The following is an 18,524-nucleotide window of genomic DNA, read 5'->3' on the forward strand; positions in this document are numbered from 1 at the left end:
GGCTTCTGGCTCTCCTGGGGTTTGAGAGCTCTTTGCAGCTTCCTGGCACTTCCTTCCTTCTCCAATGTGAAGGCTCTGGATTGGGAAGGAAGGGATTTTCTAAAGGCAAGAGGGGCCCCAGGGGGCTGGGGAGGGAGGAAGGCGAGGGAGGGTGGGAGGAGGCTGGCCTCTGAGACTCTGCTGCCCAGGGCCTTGGCGAATTCTCACAGACTTCTTCAGGTCCTGGGAAACAACTCGTCGGCCCCGTTCCATCCTGAGTAAAGGTTTACTACCAGGAGATCTGGTGAAGTTGTATTTACTCTCTTCAGACGGTCTAAGATTTCAGTGTGACGCTGAGTGTACTGATTGAGGCCAAGGAAGCTACTGGGATGTGGGAAACTAGAAAGAGGCAGTGTGTTCCTTTAGCTAAGCGCAATTGAAGAGAGATAAGCTGGCACAATTCTCCTTGCTTCCCACCCCTGTCCCCGGCCCTCAGGCCCCATTGGAGGGATGTAATGGGGTAGGTGTAAGTCTTTTAATTGTGTGAGGTGAGAGGCCTAGAATTTTGTTGTGGGTGAGGGATGCTTTACCCTTTGTGAAAACTATCTCAGAACAGGGCATTCAAGAAAATAATTTTTTTTTCCAACCGAAGCTTGATTATCTATATTCTTGAGATCCAGGGATTAGCATGAAAATTTAAAACTCATTGTTTGGGATTAGTAGATACAAACTGCTATATATAAAACAGGTAAACAACTAGGTCCTACTGTATAGCATAGGGAACTATATTCAATATCTTGTAATAAACTATAATGGAAAAGAATCTGAAAAAGAAGACAGATAGATACATACACACACACACATATATATATGTGTGTGTGTGTATAACCAAATCACTTTGCTCTACACCCGAAACTAACACAAATTGTAAATCAACTATACTTCAGTAAAAAAAGAAAAAAAAAAAGGAATACCAATGTCACCAAACAAAACGTACAAACTTCCAGCTATAAAATACCTAAGTCCTGGGGATGTAATGTTCAGCATGGTGATAATAGTTAATAATATGATGTTGCATATTTGAAAGTTGCTGAGGGAGTAAATCTTAAAAGCTCTCATCACAAGGAAAAAAAACTGTGGGACTTCCATGGCGGTCCAGTGGTTAGGACTTGGCACTTTAACTACTGGGGCCCAGGTTCAATCCCTGGTTGGGGAACTAAGATCCTGCAGGCCTTGCGGTACGGCCAAAAAAAAAAAAAAAAGTAACTCTGTATGGTGACAGATGTTAGACTTACTGTGGTGATCATTTTGCAATATATACAAATACCGAATCATTATGTTGTACACCTGAAACTAACACAATGTTTTATGTCAATTATACCTCAATCAAATAAATAAAAATTAAAATTTTTTTAAATTAACAAAAGAGAATTTTTTTGTGTGTGTGTGGTACGCGGGCCTCTCACTGTTGTGGCCTCTCCCGCTGTGGAGCACAGGCTCCGGACGCGCAGGCTCAGTGGCCATGGCTAACGGGCCCAGCTGCTCCGCAGCATCTTCCCAGACTGGGGCACGAACCCGTGTCCCCTGCATCGGCAGGTGGACTCTCAACCACTGTGCCACCAGGGAAGCCCAACAAAAGAGAAAATTTAATACTCATAGGCATTTTAGAAAGAAAGAAACAAAAAAAAAAAGTTGCAGCCTTGGGCTTCAGAATCTTTTCCCACTGACGAATACCTGTGATGTCTTAATTGGAGGGCCACCTTCTTTCCTGTTCGCCCTCCAGTGGAAGCTCTGTCAAGCATGAGGTACAGCTTCCTCATGTTGGTTAACTGAGAGTTGGGCCACAACTCTGGCATAGGGGTGGGGAAGAGGAGGGCTGGTGTTAGGAGGGCCATGCCAGCCCTCATGGGTTTGCTTACAGTGGTGGCTTTATTTAGAAGGTTCACATCTAATTCAAGTTGGCATCTCCAGAGCACCAAACCCTGAAGCTTAGTCTGCTGGAAACATGGATGAATGAATGGTCCGTCAGGAATTCATACAGACCGGTGGGCTCCTTGAGGTCACAGACCAGGCCTTACAAATCCAGTAAGGCCTAGCAGGATACTTTGAACACAGGTGTCCAGAAAAGGTTGATGAACATTTTGGAAGCACATTGTAATCTAGAGGGAGCATGTGATCTGTACTCAGCAAAGTGTCTTTCTGGACTGGCCGGGGAGTATTCAGCAGAAAGTGGAGACCTCAGAGGGAGGACAAGGCTAGATATTTGTACATTAATTTATCATGTTGTACATCTAATATGTGCTAAGTACAGTGCTGGGCACTGGGGATGGAAAGAAATGACATAAAATGGGATCTTTGTTCTCAAATAACTTACAGCATGGTAGAAGGTATATGGAACTGAATCAGTAATTATTGTATCCCAAGGAGTATGATAAGTGTTATGGTAAAGGGAAGTACAGGGCAGGGTGATATAGGGACCACAGTGTGGGTGGTGGCCATCGAGGAAGATTTCCCTGAGCAGGTACTACTTTTGGAGGATGATAATAGCTATAATATTGATTATCTACTCAATGCCAGATACCTTTCTAAGTATTTTGTGGGTACTAATTTATTTAATTTTCACAACACCCCAGTGAAGAAGATACTTTTATCATCCCCAGTTTATGGAGGGTGAAATTGAGTAGGTGGAAGAATCGAGATTTGAGTGCTGCCTGTCTAAAGCTAGAGCCCTCAGGCTTAATCCCTGAAGATCCTTCCTCAGCCTACGGGAATGAGTGAAACAAAGAGGGGAGTGGAGAAAAGGATAAACCAGGCGAGAGAAGAGCAAAGTCAAAGCCAGGGACAAGCAGAATGACCGGAGTGGAGAGTGAAATTCTGGAGCCGTTGAGGGAGATGTGGGAGATGTGGACGCTAGGAAGGTAGATGGCAGTCAGTTTACTGGGCTTTTATAGCTTAATTTTAGGCTAAACTAAGGAGTTTTTGAACTTTGTTCTGAAATTAGGAGACGCCTAAAGGATTTTAAGCCAGGAGGAGGTGACTTCCCTGGCAGTCCAGTGGTTAGGACTCCTCACTTTCACTGCCAAGGGCCTGGACTCAATCCCTGGTTGGGGAACTAAGATCCCTCAAACCACGCGGTCAAAAAAAAAGAAAAAGTAAGCCAGGAAGAGCCGTGATCAAATCTGCATATCAGGAAGAACACTGATGTATCAGTGTCAAGGACAGAGTGGAGCAGGGCCGGGTTGGCAACGGGCAAAGAGTTAGGAGCCAATTAAAGTAATCCTGGCAGGGAGTGATGAGAGCTTGACCTCACGCAGTGGTAGTCTATGTTGAAGGGAGGATGGGATGCCTTTGAGGGATAGTAAGGTAGCATCTGCAGGACCTGGTGTGAAATTGACATGGAGGTGCATTTCTAGTTTGCATGCATCCTTAGTTGTGGAGTCCAAGGAGAGAACAAAAAGATGGTGAAATCAGTATTGGGCATGTTCAGTTTGAGATTCCTGTTGGACCCATTCACCATGGCAAATGTATTATAATAAAAATAAGTATTATTAACATTTTTGGGGGTACTTAGTACTTGCCAAGACTTCTGATAAGTGCTTTATATCAGTTAACTTGCTCAATCCTCCAAACAGGTCTGTGAAGTGACTTACATTTAAAAGACCAGGGGGCAGGAATGTAGAGAGAGGTTAACAAGCTGCTCTGAGTTACTCAGGTAACAAGTGGCAGAGCTGGAACTCAAATCCTGGGTTTGATCTGGAAACCTCTACGCTGTTCAATAAAGCTTTCTGCGCTGATGGAGATGTTCTCTAGCTGCACTAATATGGAAGTTAATGGCCACATGTGGTCATCAGGTTCTTGAAATGTAGCTAGTACGACTAAGGAACTGAATTTTTAATGAATTTAAGTAGCCACATGTGACGACTAGTGACAGCTCAGTGCTGTGCTGTCTTTGGGGGTCATTAACTTATCCATCATAATTGAAGCCTTGCATGTGGACATGATTCCCCAGAGATATATTGCAGTGGATTTTAATCTTCTGTGGGTTACATTCTCTATTTGAGAATCAGATGAGAGCTATAAATCCTCTCCCCTGAATGTGTAATATAACAATTTCAGAGATCCACAAAACCTAGGCTCCCTGGGTATAAAGCTGGAAGAGCAAGAAACCCAATAAAATGTGAACTCCTTGAGCGTGGAGGTTTCATCTGTTTCATTTGCTACTTTGTACTTGGTATCTAGATTCTAGAACAATGCCTGGCCTATAGTTGGTATCAGATAATTTATTAAATGAGAGGCTGAATGAGTCCTGGGAAACATTTTAGGACCAACCAGAAGAAGAATCCATGAAGTTCCCTAAAAAAGAAGAGAAAAACAGAAGTAGGATAAAATCCAAGAAAGAGCAGAGGGTTTTGTCATAGAAAGCAAGAAGGGTGAAGTTTAAAGAATGGGAATAATCATCAATGCCAGACCTGCCTGGGTGGTCAAATGAGGTTAGGATGTAACTATTGTCGTTGGCTTTGGCAGTAACAGAGGTCTTGGTTGATCAAACCAAGGAGGGGTAAGGGTGTGGTCCAGGTTGCAGTGACTAATTCATGAAATCAGTGGTGAGGAAGCAGAGGCAGTGAGTGTGATGTCCAGTGGGTCTCAATCCTGGTTGCCCCCCAGAATCACTGGGAAGCTTTTAAAAAATACGCATTCCTGGACAGGCTAAGACTCTGACTTGGGGAGGGGGCCAAGGAATCTGCATAGAAAAGCTCCTAGCTTATTTTGATACAGTTTTTTTTTTTAAAGTAATTTAGTTTATTGATTGTCTTAGGAGCATTAAAATGTTTTAAAGATGAACGATTTTAAATTACATAGAAAAATCAATAAATGAGACATGCCTGAAATAGGGAGATAAGGATTTCTTCTTTGTTTATTAATAACTGCTTAATTATTGCAACACATTATATGCAAATCTCTGATAGAGTTTTTTTTTTTTTTTGCGGTACGCGGGCCTCTCACTGTTGTGGCCTCTCCCGTTGCGGAGCACAGGCTCCGCACGCGCAGGCTCAGCGGCCATGGCTCACGGGCCCAGCCGCTCTGCGGCATGTGGGATCTCCCCGGACCCGGGCACGAACCCGCGTCCCCTGCATCGGCAGGCGGACTCTCAACCACTGCGCCACCAGGGAAGCCCCCCCACTTAAAAAAATTTTTTTAATTAATTTCTATTGGAGTATAGTTGCTGTACAACATCGTGTTATTAGTTTCTTGCTGTACAGCAAAGTGAATCAGTCATACGTATACATATCCCCCACTTTTATTAATCAGACATTTATCAAAGCCATTCTGAGCTTTTCAGAGCTTCTAATTAGCATAAGATAATTGGTATTAACACACTAGATTCCTCTGATTAGAGACAAAAACAAAGAAATGCGAAAAATGAGTGCACAGCCTTAGTGTGGGTAAATGTACAGGTTCCATTAGGCTCTGGAAATACTAAATGACATCTCGCATAGCCCCATAACTGCTTGGAATCCCCTGAATCTCTCAAAACCCCTTCCGGGCTTAAGAGACCCCATTAGTATTGTCTGGGCGAGAAAGAACTGTTTCTACTTAGGAAGCACCAGCTCAGAAAAAGTGCCAAATTTCGTTTCCCTAGGAGTGAAGCTGTACTTTGCAGAGGGCAGAAGGCCACCTTCCTGGTGGCTTGTGGGTTTAGGCTGACCTTCCTGCCAGTGCCCGGGGGTGGGGGAGGGAGGAAGGGAGACCAGTGGAATCATGGGAATTTACCCAGCCTGCCTTGCGGAACTTCCTGCTAGCTTGGTAGCATGTGAATTTCTGCCTCTGGAGTGTCCTCTGCCTCGGATTACAATGGATTTTTCCCAGCCACGGTTACTGGTTCAGTGTGACCTTCTAGGATAAGCTCCCAGCACTAGCTTGCTGGCAGAGAACAAAACCAGGACTCCAGATTCGATTCGCTTCAGCTGGTTTCCCTCCGGAACATTCCGGGATGCACAGAAGCGCTTCCCCACCTTATTTAGTAACACAGTGTGCTGTTTCAGAATTTAATTTCTACAGTGGTTTTTAGCAGCAGGTGGAATTTACAGCAGGAGGGATTTTATTCATCCTCATGCGTTTTCTAGCTCTTTTGGGGGAAAGGCAAACGGTTGCTTATACAAATTCCCTTCCTTGCAGTGTTAAGCTGACTTCAGTCATCTGGTGCCCAGGCTAAGTCATTCCAAATCGGTGTTTGGAGTTTCTTTTCAGACTTTCTAAGAGACGTTTTCATCCGTGAGCGCCCTCTGCCGGACTTCCTTCAAGTTCTTCTCAACTTCCTTAAGCTGTAGAGCCCGCACTGGCCACCTGTCCCTCCAAGGCCTTGACTGAAATGGAGCGGTTGTGGACGTGGCCCTTGACCTTCTGGCCTCCCACAGCCCTCTGCAAGCACCCTACCGTGGTGATGGCTCTTCTGCATGACCTCAGAAGACCGGCAGATTCATTTAGGGAGCAGGGTGAGCTGCCCAGCGTCCAGGTGGTCTGTACTGTTTGAAAAGGCTCGTATAAGAGAGGAACTGAGAGTTTTGCGAGAGAGCCAGGCCGTGTCTGAATCTCTGCTCAACAACGATCATTTCATGGGGTTGGGTGGAGTGGTAGTGGTGGGCATCTATCTCACCTTTAAAGACGGTGGGAAAAAAAGTTCTGAAAATGGGAGGAGGGAGGACCAGGCTCCTTTAGGGGGTGGGGAGGCAGCGGGGTGTCTAGAGGAGGAAGGATCCCATGCGTGCCGCAGCTGTTGCCGCTGTGGAGTTACCCGCAGTACCTCCTGTTCCACGTTCTCCTCTCCAGCATGTTGCCTGAAATCCCCCAGCAGAAGGGTCTGCGACCTGCGCCCCTTCATCCTTCCGGTGTCGCTGCATCGCAGTGCTCAGGGAACACCTGTGCCTCCTAGACTGGGGCTCCTTACGTCCCAGCCTTCTAGCACAGTGCCTGGTATGTGGTAAATGTTTGGTGACCGAGCTGAACCAGAATGTCCTCTCAGGATTCCCTGCCGGTCCAGTGGTTAGGACTCTGCGCTCTCACTGCCGGGGGCCCGGGTTCAGTCCCTGGTTGGGAAACTAAAATCCCACAAGCCACGCGGAGTGGCCAAATAAAAAAAAATTAAAAAAAAAAAAGCCCTCTCCTCAGTTCTGCTCATCCTGAATCTGTTCAAATTTCAAGCGTCAGCAAAAAACCCTTGCTGTTGAGATGGTCTTCTCTTACCAGCCCCAGAAGGAAGCGATCTTTCTCTGGTCTATGTTTCTGTAGCTTTTAATATTTACTTCTAAGAGTTATCATTTTCTACTTTTAAATGTAGTTTAAAATTATAGTTTATATTGACTCTTACTTTCCAGATTGTAAATACCTTGAGAGCAGGATCCCTGTCTGATTCGTGGCTTTATTTTCCATGACCCACAAAACGATAACTTGCACGTAATAATAGAATTTGTACAACAGTTAGTATGTGCCAAGCAGTATTCTCCGTACTTCACATATGTTCATTCTTTAATTCTTACAACAGCTTTACATTCTTTAATCCTTACAACAGTAAGAACTATCGTAACATCTATCTCCATTTTGTAGGTAAGGAAAATGACTAATAATTTGCTCAGGGTTGTGTTAAGTAGGAAGTGGAGGAAGTTGGATGTAACCTGAGGCAGCGTATTCCAAAGTCTTGACTTAACTTGGATGCTGCCTTTTGACATATCTACACAGAGAGGGCATTGGAGAAATACTTGTTGAATGCATGCACGTTGATATTTCTTAGTTATTTAAAACCAATAAATCGTTTGAAGGTGATCCATTGTTAACTTTCATCTCTATCCTCTGAACGGTTTTCTAAGCAATGGGAAGGCCAGAAGGGGGCGCCAGAAAGTTGGTTCTAGTTTTGGTTTCAGAAGCTGGATGGCTTGGCCTCGTTCAGGTTCTGGTTTGGAAGTCAGCAGTGCCATCTAGTGAGATAACTTGCTAAAATCAGCTCAGAATTATTTTTCTGAAACTCTGGTACTTCTCATTTAGTTCGGGGAGCCCCTCTATTAGCTTTACTTTAAGCTTTGATTGCCAGAGTGAGGGTAGGATGAGAAGGAAGCACAGCCCCATTATAGATAGCTTAAATGGAGTCCAGTTTGCTCTCTTCAGTGAAGAGGCCGTAATGCTGATTGTGGTCATTGGGTTGGTTGAGCCCCTTTAGGTGTTAGTGTAAAACACTGGGTTCCAGACAGCCCTCCCTCCTACTTCTCCTCACATGTACTGCCAACGGTGTAGACTGGTATTCCTCTCTCTCTCTTTTTTTCTTTTTAAATTATTATTATTATTGTTATGTTGGTTTTTCTCTCTTGATGCTTGCCTCTGGAGCTGAGTCTGCTGTGGAATTTGAGTTCCAGTCATCTGTGGGTTGCCTACTGTAGTCTTAACACCTTTTCCAAGTTGTATAGAAGAGGGTGCTTGGTACATATGACAGGTCAGTCCCAATGTAAGAAACCCCATGGGTTAGCAACACAGCAGTATAATTTTGTTATAAGGAGTTTTTAAAAGGCAAGTCTATGAGACCTTGCAAAGAGGGAATGATGAGTAGCCACATGTTCTCCACAGGGAATGAGCGGCAAAAAAAAAGTGCTTTGTGTGGAGTAAAAGAAAGAACACAGGATTGTGTACACACTTGGTTCTGCCAAGCAACTGGAAGCTTTTGTGTGTGGTGCTGTTCTGATTTCTGGCGTGTGTGTGTGTGTGTGTGTGTGTGTGTGTGTGTAGGTGCATGTTTGTGTATTTGAAAATTTGATGTAAATTGCTTCTAAGTTCATTTACTTCTTGCTGAAAAATCAGAACATGAGAGCATGGTTGTAAAATCACATGCTTCTTTGGTGGCGAGTGTACAGTCGCTGGGGCAGGCACTTACCCTACAAAATTGTTGACAGTTTGCCATCTTCTGGGGATCTAGTCTAAGGAGTGTACTCTGTAGAGAGCAGTGCTTTTTATGGCTGTGAACAATCCACCAGAACAAGGGAACAAGTTTGGTTGTACTGGGCCTGGGTTATAGTGACATTTATGGTAATAGGAATTTATTATTAATGGAATCTATGCCAAACAGGGGTTTGCTAACTTTTTCTGTAAGGGGCCATACAGTAAATATTTAGGCTTTGTGGGTCTAATGGCCTCACTACTGCACTTATTCAGTTCTGCCTTAACTGCACAGCTCTGCCATTGTAGCAAAAAAGCAGCCCTGGTTAGTAGGTAAATGAACGGGTGTGGCTGTGTTTCAGTACATCTTTATTTATGACATAATTTTGAATTTCATATAATTTTCACATGTCATGAAATATTATTATCATTTAAAAAATGTTTATTCCCAGCCATTTAAAAAAGCAAACACCATTCTTAGCCCACGGGGGCTCCAGACTCTTGATTAGAAACCTGGAGTACTTAATAATTAGCAATTAATAAAAATTATTTGTTCACCAGCTTTATGTTCAATTAGTGTCATAAGGTGTCTGAACAGCTTCTCTTTCTCTTGAGTAGGATGAATGACTGTTGAATTCCACAGTCATTTAAAGTAAGCACTTCAAGAACTCTTGTGAGTTGAAGCTCTATAATCTTCCTGCCTACAGGGCTTTAAGGAGTGGAAGGACTCCACCTTCTAATCCCTCTTTGGTCCTCACCCTCTTCAGCCTTCCCTGGAGGCGGGGAAGCAGGCCAGGTGGCCCCAGACGCCATCAAGTCTCAAGTCTTTCTCTTGCTGGAATTCCCTCCTGTTCGCACCCCTCCCCTTCCTGCCCTCAAGACTGCAAGGCAGCACCTTGAATGTCTCAGGGGAGGTGGAAGAATGGGATTATTATCCTGTCCTACAGATCTAGAGGCCCTGGTACAGAGAATGCCAGAGGCATTCACTCACAGAGACTGTGTGGCCTGGGAAGAGAAAGGTGATAGGTCAGGATCTTCCTCTTGTGCTTTAGGTGTGATGGGTGGGGTTTTCACCAAATGTGTGTCTCAGTTCCACCATCTGGCAGTATACCCTCTGTGTAAACTTACCCGGGGAACGTCTCCCTTTAAGATGTTGTAACCCCGTTTTTCCACTGAGCTGAAGTCTAGATGCTCTCCCCCAGGGTTGTGAAAGAAGCCGAGCGTTAACAGTTCACATCCTGTCTTTTCTCAGCAGCCAGCAGAGCAGCCATGACGATGACTCTAGCAGGTTCCTGAGTCCTCGGGTGCGGGAAGAAAGGTAAGATCCCATGAGGAGGGAGAGGATGGGAGCAGCGATTACAGGGGGTGGGGAAAATGTTGGAGGAAGGTAGTGCTTCTGCCGCGAGCGAGAACTGTGGGAAACTGCAGAGAAATAGGGGCCCGCCAGACCTCTGTGCTCAAACACAGATTAGAAAGAGGATGCTCCCCCTCGACCCGAGTAGAGGGGACCGATTCGAAAGGCTTTTGGTGTTCAGCAGGGGGAGAAGTCAGTGTGTGGAAACCAAGTCCGTTGGGAAGATGTCAGAGTGGACTTGGCACCTGAGGCACACTCTAAAGGTTGGGTACGGTGTGGAGTGAGAGGGGAAAGGGTATTTTGTGCCCGAGGAAAACGGCGTGGCCGGGGATGCGTGTGTGGCATCAGAGTGGTACCTGAAAGGTGGGTTCGCCTCTTGGTGGGTGTCAACCAGAAGATACAACCAAGCCAAAGATCGGAAGAAGGAAGGAGTTACCCGAAGGCAGTGTTTCCCCCTACAGCAAAACTGGGGAAGTTTTAAGCTAAGGGTATTCATGCGTATTCATGAAGGGGCTTGAGCCGAGGAGAATTCAGCATGGAATTGGGACAGAGGTTGACAGAGTTCAAACGTTAGTTGATTGACCTGAGGAGGGTGGACATCATCCTTCCGTCCTCCACCTGGGTGGGGGGCACGTGGGAGTCAGCATCATCAACCTATTAATTTCTCCCACCTGGTTGGGGTTTCAGTATCTGCAAAACAGCTCAAGGATATTGTTGTGTGTATCCCTGGAGGGGGATCCAGAACCCTGCCCCGAAGGCTGCCCTATTGTTTCTTGACTTTTCCTCTCCTGTCTCCTCCGTATCCCCTCCCTTCCCTGATTAGCAACTGTTTGAACCTGCCCGCTGGGACTCAGGGAAGGTCATGGAGGCCGAATGAAGCCTATTTCCTGTAATCAAGAAGTGGGGGGCACACAAGGCTTTTGTGCCCAGGAACCCCACAGGGTCCTGCTCGGTATCACTCTCTGTTTGCAAGATGACAACAGAGCACCAGGATTGGAGTGGGTGGTAGGTGTCAGAGGTTAACGGAGAATGAGGTGGGTGTACAGGGGGCCCTGAGGATACGGAGGCTCCTGGATGCTTGTTGGAGGCTCTGAGGTGGGACTGGCTAAACACTCAGGCTGTGGGCCCCAGGTGGCATCTGCTGCATGTAGCGCCTCTGAATGGCAGACAGAGGGAGCGGTCTGTTGCAGCAAGTTAAACTTCTGTGCCCAGCGAAGGTGGGCCCGTACTGACCTTAACGGAAAGGGGGTCTCAGCAGGCATGCCACAGGGCTCTGCTTTTGGTCTAGCTCTGTTTAACATTTTTATCAAGAAACCGGATGAAAATGCAGAAGGTACTTTTACCTCGTTTATCAAACTTATGGTGGCTGCTCAGCTGAGAGGGAGTAGAGAGAACACCAAGGATGATAGAACCAAGACTTCGTATTATTTCCAATAGAACAGTAGGTGGAAACAGCACGGGGTGTTTTAAAAAAGGAAATGTGCTATTATATATTTATACATGTATATTAGAATAGTTTCTTAAGTGTAGGGTTACCATGGGGAGCCTAACTTGACAGGATTTCATGTGGAAAAGAACTTAAGGGTTACTTTTTAACCAGCCAAATATGAGCCAGTAATAGGAAGCAAGTACCAAATGATCTTTAAAAGTCTGAATTCATTACTGGAAGGATGGAGCATGGATTTTTTTTTTTTTAAAAAAGGTTTCACTGTAGTCTGTACTAGTTTGACCATATCGGATGTATTATTCTCCGTTCTTTGGAAATGGATATTGATACATTAGAGTTCAGAAAAGAACGATCAAGATGATAGCTATGTCATTATAAGGATTGGTTGAAGGAAAGGGGTTTAGCCTGGAAAAGAGAAGGTTTAGAATGACTATAGCAGCACTCTTTAAATATCTGAAAGCCTAAGAAATAGAACTAAAGGGGTAGGAGTTACAGCGAGAAGGATTTCAGCTCAGGATAAGAAAGAACTTTTCCATGACGAGAGCTGTACTGCAATGGAACAGGCCTTGTAAAATAATGAACTTATCTCCTCCATACAAGTGTTCAGGCAAAAGCTAGATGGTATGTCATGAAAAGGATTTCATCCTGGGCAGGAGGGTGGGACCTTCCCTTTATATTTATGAAGTTTTATGAGTCCTGCCCTAGTTCTCAGTTTTGTGCTTGTTACTAACCAAAATGAACAGTTCAGCTCATCAATTTAGGCGGAGGCATGGGGCCTCCAAGGGGCAAAGATTAATCACTCTTGTAAGGATGCTTTCATCAGTTATGATCCGATGGCAGTGCCCTCAGTCTCTAGAGTGGCCTTCGCTCTCTTTTCAGTGCTGTCTGGATTTCGACAACCGTACTCTCAAAATTGGAAGGGTCCGTAGAGTTCCCCAGCTAACTCCCTTCCCCGTGCTTGTGCGCCAGACATCTCTGGAAGCGTTCCGTCCATTTCTGATCATCATACCTTCAGCTGCTCCTCGTCTATCTGCTCTATGATTGGCAGCTCCTCGGTTCCCTCTGCTTTATCCCTGCTGCTTAGGGCATTCCTGGGAGAGATGAATAAGTGCCAAATTATACATACTCTGCAATGCGTTTCTCCCAAGGCTGCTTGCTAACTGGAGAGAGCCCTGCCTTTTTGTTCAGTATTTGGGATTGTATGCTGATAAAAATTATATTCTAGCTCCTTCTCTGCCCACTCCCCCAACCAAGTGAAATGTTATGGAGGGTCTCCCTTCCAAACCTCTGCCCAGAAAAATCCTCTAAACGTCTTCCCTGGTCCTTTCTTCTCCCTGGCCCACCAACAGCCCCTGAACTCTTCATGGTAGATGTTGGATACAGTTTTGCACTAGCTCACCTTGGGCAGTATGGGAAACAGAGAGGGCTGGGATCAGAAGGATGCTTCTTGTGGCGGTCCCTGTGGACCCCTCCCCTCGAAACTCAGGACAGATGTGTGTTCACCATGGCCTTCCTGAATGAATTCTTTCTTCCCTTCTCAGCCAGTGGGTCCTGGAGAGAGCAAGTCCCCAGAGTGCTAATTAGTCACTCAGCCCCAGCTCAGCACAACCCTTTACACCCTGCACCTAATCCTTCCTCTAACATGTTTCCACCCAATTAAGAGACTCTCTGGGGCGTTTTGGATATTACTCTGTGATATCCTGACCTAGAGCAAGTGTGAGATCTGAACCCTGTGGAGATTTTTCTGCGGTGGTGGGGAATCTGGTTTGTGCCCTCTGCTCTGGGCCCAGTTTGATGGACAGCACACCCTGCTGGTTACAGCGGCATTCCCCACACTGGCCAGGCCTTCCTGGACAAACAGATCATCTCATTTACTCTTTGCCCCGCCCCTGGGAAGCAGGTAGAGCAGGGTTGAAAATGGTCAAGTATGAAATGGGTAATATGGACCCTTTTCTGTGGCTCCTCCTAATTCTCCAAACCATGTGGTCAATTACAGAATGAAGGATCGTTTCATAGAGCAGGCAAAAAAAAAAAAAAAAGTTTGATTTCCTCTGGTTTGTTTTTGGTTTTGTTTTTTTTTAAAATTTACTTATTGTATTTATTTTATTTTTGGCTGCATTGGGTCTCCATTGCTGCACGGGGGCTTTCTCTAGTTGTGGTGCGCCGGCTTCTCATTGTGGTGGTTTCTCTCATTGTGGAGCTCGGGCTCTAGGCGTGCAGACTTCGGTAGTTGTGGCACGTGGGCTCAGTAGTTGTGGCTCGCGGGCTCTAGAGCACAGGCTCAGTAGTTGTGGCGCACGGGCTTAGTTGCTCCGCGGCATGTGGGATGTTCCCGGGCCAGGGATCTATGCGTCCCCTGCATTGGCAGGCAGATTCTCAACCACTGCGCCACCAGGGAAGTCCTGATTTCTTCTGTTTTAAAGATCAAAATTATAACCCTTTAGTACGAGATAACTTTCAACTGGTTAAATAAAACACTGATTTTTCTTTTTTCTCGTACAAGGTTCAGAATGGATATAATATTTAGAGACAAATAGCTACTCTACTGTAGTCTAAAAACAGCCCACAGGACTTCCCTGGTGGCTCAGTGGTTAAGAATCTGCCTGCCAGGGCTTCCCTGGTGGCACAGTGGTTGAGAGTCCGCCTGCTCATGCAGGGGACACGGGTTCGTGCCCCGGTCTGGGAAGATCCCACATGCCGCGGAGCGGCTGGGCCCGTGAGCCATGGCCTCTGAGCCTGCGCGTCCGGAGCCTGTACTCCCCAACGGGAGAGGTCGCAGCAGTGAGAGGCCTGCGTACCGCAAAAAAAAAAATAAATAAAAGCATTTTCCTCAGCTTTACTGAACCTTAGTTTCCTCATTTGCAAAAGTCTTTTCTTGTAAAGAGTACATGAGATAACATGTGTAGAATGCCTGGTACTTAGTAGGTGCTTAGTGTGGTGGCTGCTGGTACTCTGATGGTTTTGGGCTATCATGAGTTTTTACTCTCACTGTCTTAGCAGATCTGTGTTCTGTCCTTGAAGAAGCAGAGACAGAAAGAATGTGTAGAATATTGATCATCTGCAAAATATCAGATATTGACCCTGAGGATAAACAGATTAAGGCGTGGTATTTGCCCTCAAGAGCCTTCTTGTCTTATGGTGAGACATACCTATAAGTGAGCAAGTATAATGTAGTGTGATAATTGACAGATGGAATTTTGTCTAATAGAATTTCGTCGTAGTAGAACGAAAGAATTTGTTTACTAATGCACCTAATCTGTGCAGTGAATCTTGCATAGACTTTTAAATAAAACCTCTCAACAGCCCTATCAAATAGATGCTATTATTATCTTCATATTAGAGTTTAGGAAACTGAGGCTCAGTGGAGTTAAGAAATTTGCCCAAGTAATGCATGTACTGTGCTTGGGGAGAGGATTGGGGAGGAGGGAGGGAGAGGGCAGTGGTATCCAGAAAGACTCCACAGAGAGGGGGAGAGGGCTGTGCGTCAGCTGAGAGCTGCAAGGTGAGTAGGAGTCCGTCACATGGACAGCATTCCCAGGCGAGGGAACAAGATGTACATAAGCATGGGGGCGTGAGAAAGCAAGGCATGTTCAGGAACGGCAAATACTTCAGTACTGATGCCGCGGATGTCCCAGGAGCGGGGGTAGCTAGCGAGCGGCTGGAAATCATCTTTGTACAGGTAAGCAGGTGCCTGATCATGACACATCCTGCCATGGTAGAGTGACCCGTATTCATAGATGGGGGAAGTGAGTGAGGGATTTGGAGGAAGGGGTACCCAAGTCTCTCCCAGATATTCTTGTGAGAAAAATCCTTTTCATCCTAGTGTGAGAGATGGATTCAAGGAACAAACACTGGAAGCGGATAGACGAGGAAGGATACTGTGGCAATTGTCCACCCATTCGTTCCCTCATTGAATAAGGGATTTATTGAGCACATACTGTACACTAGCTACTCTTCTGGGCGTTGGTGGCTACAGCTATAAACAAGATAACCATTGTTTCTCCTTTCACGGTGCTTATTTTCTAGTGAGGGAAGATAGATAATAAACAAGAAAACCTCAAGTAGTAATAAGTGCTATAGAGAAGATGAGGAAAGGGGAGGTGGTGGACCAAGGCATTTTGGGACTACTGTGAGTTGGGTGGGAGGGACGGCTTATTACTGATGTGGTGACATTTAAGGTGAGGCCAGATGGGCACATTTCTGAATTATGGTAGAAGAATAGAAAAGAGGACTTCTCTGTATCTCACTCTCCTCATCTATAAAATGGGTATAATAATAGGTCCTACCTCATAGGGTTGTTGAGAATATTGAATGTGTATATGTGTGATGATTAGAACAGGAATGGTGCCTGGCACATGGCTAGCATTATATATGTGCTTGCTATTATTGTTATTAATAATAATGCTATTGTTACTAAAATACTGGGTAAAGCGGGAAGATTTGAGGAGCAGGGGTGGTAGTGAGTTTCATTTAGATGTGTGGAGTTTGAGCATGGAGTGTGCAGGTGGAGAGATACACTATGTCGTTGGCCGCACCTGTTTGAAGCTCAGGAGACAGGACTAAAACTTCTTGTTTGGAAATGAGAATATAGTTGAGGCCAAGAGTCTTAGAATGAGCAGAGTTTAAGCAGAAGATAAGGGAAGGAGGAGTTTGCAAAAGACTGCCCACTGAAGCTAGGAGAACTAGGGGACAGAAATATCGTAGAAGCAAGGAAGAAGACACAAAGAGGGTAGAGATAGGTAAGAACTAAAAAGATCTTCTGCAGTGGTAATTAGGAGGTCGTTGATAACCATAGAGCAGCTTTAGAAGAGAATATATGAGGGGAGGAAGGAGAGTCTGAACGTGGGGAATTCATTCTAGACATTTGCTTGGGAAGAAGAGAAATACAGATGGTACGTAGGGGTGTTTGGGGAGAATGTTTATTTTAATATAGGGAGACAGTACATTTTTAACCTCAAGTAGAAACCGGTAGGTCAGGGATGAGAATTTTGAAAAGGACATCATTCATTCATTCACTCAATGAACACTTATCAGTTATGTACTATGTGTTCTACTCATCAAGTTCCCAGTCTTGTTGAGGAGACAGTGTTAACATAACTGAGTGTATAACAAAGAAAATACAAACTCGGATGTGTGTATTGAAGGAGGGGAACATGGTGCCATGAGGGAGTGTATCAAATAAATTGGGCCTGGACTGAAGTGGGGGTGGTATGAGAGCATGGTGGTTGATCTAAGGCCAGAAGGATGAGCCTGAGATGGGAGGGAAGCAGTGAGACGAGACGGATGAGATGAGATAAGATGAGAGGAGCTTGGCTGGCCACAAGGACTTGAATCTTTATGCTCAGAGCACTAGGAAGTCATTGGAAGTCTTTTTTTTTTTTTTTTAATTTTTAATGTTCATTGGAAGTCTTCAGAAGGGAGCTGACAGGGTCAGATTTGCATTCTGTAAAGATTGCAACTCGGAGAAAGGATGCAGAGGATCAGCTGGGGCAGTTGGGGGCTGTTACAATAGTCCAGGCAAAGGACTGAGTATTGGTAGCTTGGACTTGGGATGCTGGTTGTGGGGAAAAAAAAAAAAAAGTAGATGAATTCCAGATACATGTTGGGGATAAAATGCCCACAACATGGTGATGCACCAGAAGAAGGGTGTAAGAGAGAAGAGAGGTCTCCAGAGTTGGTCCTGGGATTCCATCTTGCCCTGCTGGGGAGTGCCTCTGCTGAAAGATAAGGAAACAGGGGTTTGGAGGAGGCAAGAAAAGCTGGACCTAGATCACAGGTGAATGGATTAGCCTTGAATAGGAGAGAATAGTGGATGTGAGTGCAGGTGCGCTCACAGGTGATGTGGTAGGACAGTGAGGAAGTTAATAGCAGCAGCATCTATTTTCCCTGTGTGATAGGAAAAAGGATCATCTCCGAAGATCAAGGAAGGTGAATGGGAGTACTGTGAGGCTGGGGCGTCATTAATTTGGAGATTTCTTTTGTTTTTTGCGGTACACGGGCCTCTCACTGTTGTGGCCTCTCCCGTTGCAGAGCACAGGCTCCGGACACGCAGGCTCAGCAGCCATGGCTCACGGGCCCAGCCGCTCCGCGGCATGTGGGATCTTCCCAGACCGGGGCACGAACACTCTGGGGCACGAACACGTGTCCCCTGCATCGGCAGGCGGACTCTCAACCACTGCGCCACCAGGGAAGCCCTGGGGATTTTTTGTATCACCTCTTCTCTGACTAGCTCAAAAGACGTTCACGTCTTGCATGTCTTACTGGAACGCACCCTCATTTCTCCCAGATAAGGTAGGGAAGGCAAGTTTAAGTATCATCACGTCTATTTTCTAGGTGTAGTAGCGGGCTGTGGTTAATTCTGCCGGACACTTGCCCCATGCTGTGCACTCTTTTGTTTACTTATCCATCTCCCCACTAGCCCATGAAACCCTGGAGAACAGAAACTGTATCTCTTATATCAGGCACAGAGTAAGTGCTCAGCAGCAGATGTGTGTGGAATTTATGAATGAACAAACACAGAAACCAAGGCAAAGGAATTTGAACCCCCGGAGTTGGAGCAAGGCCAGAAAGCCGGCCCACTCCTTCCAGCTCAGGTCTGGCCACCGGAATAGATAGCTTCCCACTAGAAGGAAAGATGTTTTCAATTCTGTCCCAGAAATTGTCCCCAAGTTGCATATTTCCAGGGCACTCTAGCCCTGTCTACCTGCCTGGCCGCCAAATTCCCCGTGGCCCCGTGGACCCTGAGGTGATGGCTCAGGTCAGCTCCCTCACCGGGAGGAAGGAGCCAGGAGTAGCAAACCCTCTGGGAGCAGTGCCCGTGGCCCTCCC

General features: G+C 45.8%; 1 protein-coding gene across 3 annotated transcripts in view; it reads left to right on the plus strand.

Annotated features, from left to right (window-relative positions):
* Window positions 1-18,524, plus strand: part of GRAMD1B (GRAM domain containing 1B) — a gene marked incomplete at its 5' end in the record, with an annotated part of 165,000 nt that overhangs the window by 24,859 nt on the left and 121,617 nt on the right. The window contains 2 exons of one of the 3 annotated variants that reach the window (XM_082627155.1): window positions 9,770-9,921; window positions 10,148-10,213. In XM_082627155.1, coding sequence (XP_082483281.1) covers window positions 9,818-9,921; window positions 10,148-10,213 — 170 coding nt within the window. Of the gene's footprint in view, window positions 1-9,769; window positions 9,922-10,111; window positions 10,214-18,524 lie in introns of those variants that run through there. The other 2 variants (XM_082627161.1, XM_082627156.1) reach the window with 2 other exon arrangements.

Source organism: Mesoplodon mirus, assembly GCF_964341445.2.
Source record: "Mesoplodon mirus genome assembly, chromosome: 7".
Classification (NCBI taxonomy): domain Eukaryota; kingdom Metazoa; phylum Chordata; class Mammalia; order Artiodactyla; family Ziphiidae; genus Mesoplodon; species Mesoplodon mirus.